Source organism: Oncorhynchus masou, chromosome 15, assembly GCF_036934945.1.
Source record: "Oncorhynchus masou masou isolate Uvic2021 chromosome 15, UVic_Omas_1.1, whole genome shotgun sequence".
Lineage (NCBI taxonomy): Eukaryota > Metazoa > Chordata > Actinopteri > Salmoniformes > Salmonidae > Oncorhynchus > Oncorhynchus masou.
In genome coordinates this window covers 44,297,011-44,299,416 of record NC_088226.1, presented here as the reverse complement: position 1 = coordinate 44,299,416, position 2,406 = coordinate 44,297,011, and the positions used below count along the sequence as shown (strand labels likewise).

The following is a 2,406-nucleotide window of genomic DNA, read 5'->3' as shown; positions in this document are numbered from 1 at the left end:
ACAGGCAGTGGTTCAGGTGGTTGTTGTCCTTGATGATCTTTTTGGCCTTCCTGTGACATTGGGTGCTCTAGTTGTCCTGGAGGGCAGGTAGTTTGCCCTCGGTGATGCATTGGCAGACCGCACCTCCCTCTGGAGAGCTCTGTGATTGTGAGCGGTGCAGTTGCCGTACCAGGCGGTGATACAGCCTGACAGGATGCTCTCAATTGTGAATCTGTAAAGGGTTTTAGGTGCCAAGCCTAATTTCTTCAGCCTCCTGAGGTTGAAGAGGTGCATGGGTAGAATGTGGGTGGACATTTCAGTCTGTCAGTGATATGTACGCCGAGGAACTTAAAACTTTCCACCTCCTCCACTGCTGTCCCGTCGATGTGGATGGAGGGGGGGGGGGGTGCTCCCTCTGCTGTTTCCTGAAGTCCAAGATCATCTCCTTTGCTTTGTTGAAGTTGAGTGAGAGGTTATTTTCCTGACCCACACTCCGAGAGCCCTCACTTCCTCCCTGTAGTCTGTCTCGTCGTTGTTGGTAATCAAGCCTACTACTGTTGTGTCGTTTGCAAACTTGATGATTGAGTTGGAGGCGTGCATGGGTGAACAGGGAGTACAGGAGACGGCTGAGCATGCACCCTTGTGGGGTCCCAGTGTTGAGGATCAGCGAAGTGGAGATGTTGTTTCCTACCTTCACCACCCGGGGGCAGGCCCGTCAGGAAGTCGAGGACTCAATTGCACAGGGTGGGGGTTGAGTCCCAGGGCCTCAAGCTTAATGATGAGCTTGGAGGTTACTATGGTGTTGAATGCTGAGCTATAGTCAATAAACCACATTCATACATAGGTATTCCTCTTGTCTACATGGGATAGGGCGATGGCGATTGCATTGTCTGTGGACCTTTTGGAGCAGTAAGCAAATTGAAGTGGGTCCCGAATGATAGGTAAGATGGAGATGATATGATCCTTGAATAGTCTCTCAAAGCACTTCATGATGACAGAACTGAGTGCTAAGGGGCGATAGTCATTTAGTTCAGTTACCTTTGCATTCTTGAGTACAGGAACAATGGTGGCCATCTTGAAGCATGTGGGGACAGCAGACTGGGATAGGGAGAGATTGAATATGTTTGTAAACACATCAGCCAGCTGGTCTGCGCATGCTCTGAGGACTTGGCTAGGGATGCCGCCTGGGCTCTCAGCCTTGTGAGCCATGTTTATATGTCTTACACAAGTCGGTCACAGTCTTTGGTAGCGGGCCAGGTCGGTGGCACTCTATTATTCTCAAAGTGGGCCAAGAAGGTGTTGTTTGGAAGCAAGACATCGGTATCGGTGACATGCTTGGTTTTCCTTTTCTAGTCCTTGATTGTCTGTAGACACCGCCACATACGTCTCGTGTCTGAGCCGTTGAATTACGACTCCACTTTGTCTCTATACTGACATTTTGCTTGTTTGATTTCCTTGCGGAGGGAATGACTGCCCTGTTTGTATTCTGGCATATTCCTAGTCGCCTTGCCATGTTTAAATGCGGTGGTACGCGCTTTCAGTTTTGCGTGAATGCTACCATCTATTACGATTTCTGGTTAGGGTAGGTTTTAATGTTATGTGTTAATGATGCTCGTTTGTTTGTATTAGCTAGCCACCGCTGAGGTAATTCATTAGCGTTGACGGAAATTGTGAGACGGAAACAAACACAATCACGTTCAAATGGAACTGAGTCGAGTGGACGGGCTGTTGTAAGATGGGTGCTGAAAGTTTTGGAAAAACACGATATTGATTAGACTTTTTTTCCAACCAACAATTTGCACCACTTCTGTACAACCGCCCACATATAGTGTGTATATCAGATGACATGCTGCAAAACTTTAATAAAATTGCCAGACATATTTCTACACCACAAAAAATCTATAGTGATGGGAGAAATAAATATCATCAACAACAAATTTTCTAATAGGAGTAATAAAAGGATACACAGTACAATGTCTTGTGGTATTTTGGTTTCTAAGTGTAAACTATATGTTGACACAGTTCTAAGAGGGATGATACAATATCACAATATGTCTAAATACAAAGAATCTATCTGTGAGAGGAGAATCCTAACTTGATATTTGTATGGATAACTCAAAAACGTTCACATGATTCAGCATGTCATCTTGAGTTATTGAGTTACGCATTGAGATCTCAAGTTAGAACTTGAGGAATAATGGTTCCTTGGGTTCTAGCTACTGAAGAAAAACACAACTGTGTGTGTGTGTGTGCGTGTGTGTATATGTGTATCTGCGACGGCACATGTGTGTGTTCTTCAGACAGAGTTCCGATGGCAGTGTGTGTACTGCATGACGAGTAAGTCCTGGTAGATCTTGGAGTGGAGAAAGCGTGGGTAAGAGTCTTTCTCCATGAGGCTGTGGACCCTGGCCTGAACCTCATTCAGAC

General features: G+C 45.8%; 1 protein-coding gene across 3 annotated transcripts in view; it reads right to left on the bottom strand.

Annotated features, from left to right (window-relative positions):
- Nucleotides 1–1,821: 1,821 nt before the first annotated feature.
- LOC135555107 (regulator of G-protein signaling 8-like) overlaps nucleotides 1,822–2,406 on the bottom strand; it is a 23,418-nt gene continuing 22,833 nt past the window's right edge. For all 3 annotated transcript variants that reach the window (XM_064987465.1, XM_064987464.1, XM_064987463.1), the window contains one exon: nucleotides 1,822–2,406. This exon is cut by the window's right edge and continues 64 nt beyond it. In XM_064987465.1, coding sequence (XP_064843537.1) covers nucleotides 2,276–2,406 — 131 coding nt within the window. In that variant the 3' untranslated portion in view covers nucleotides 1,822–2,275.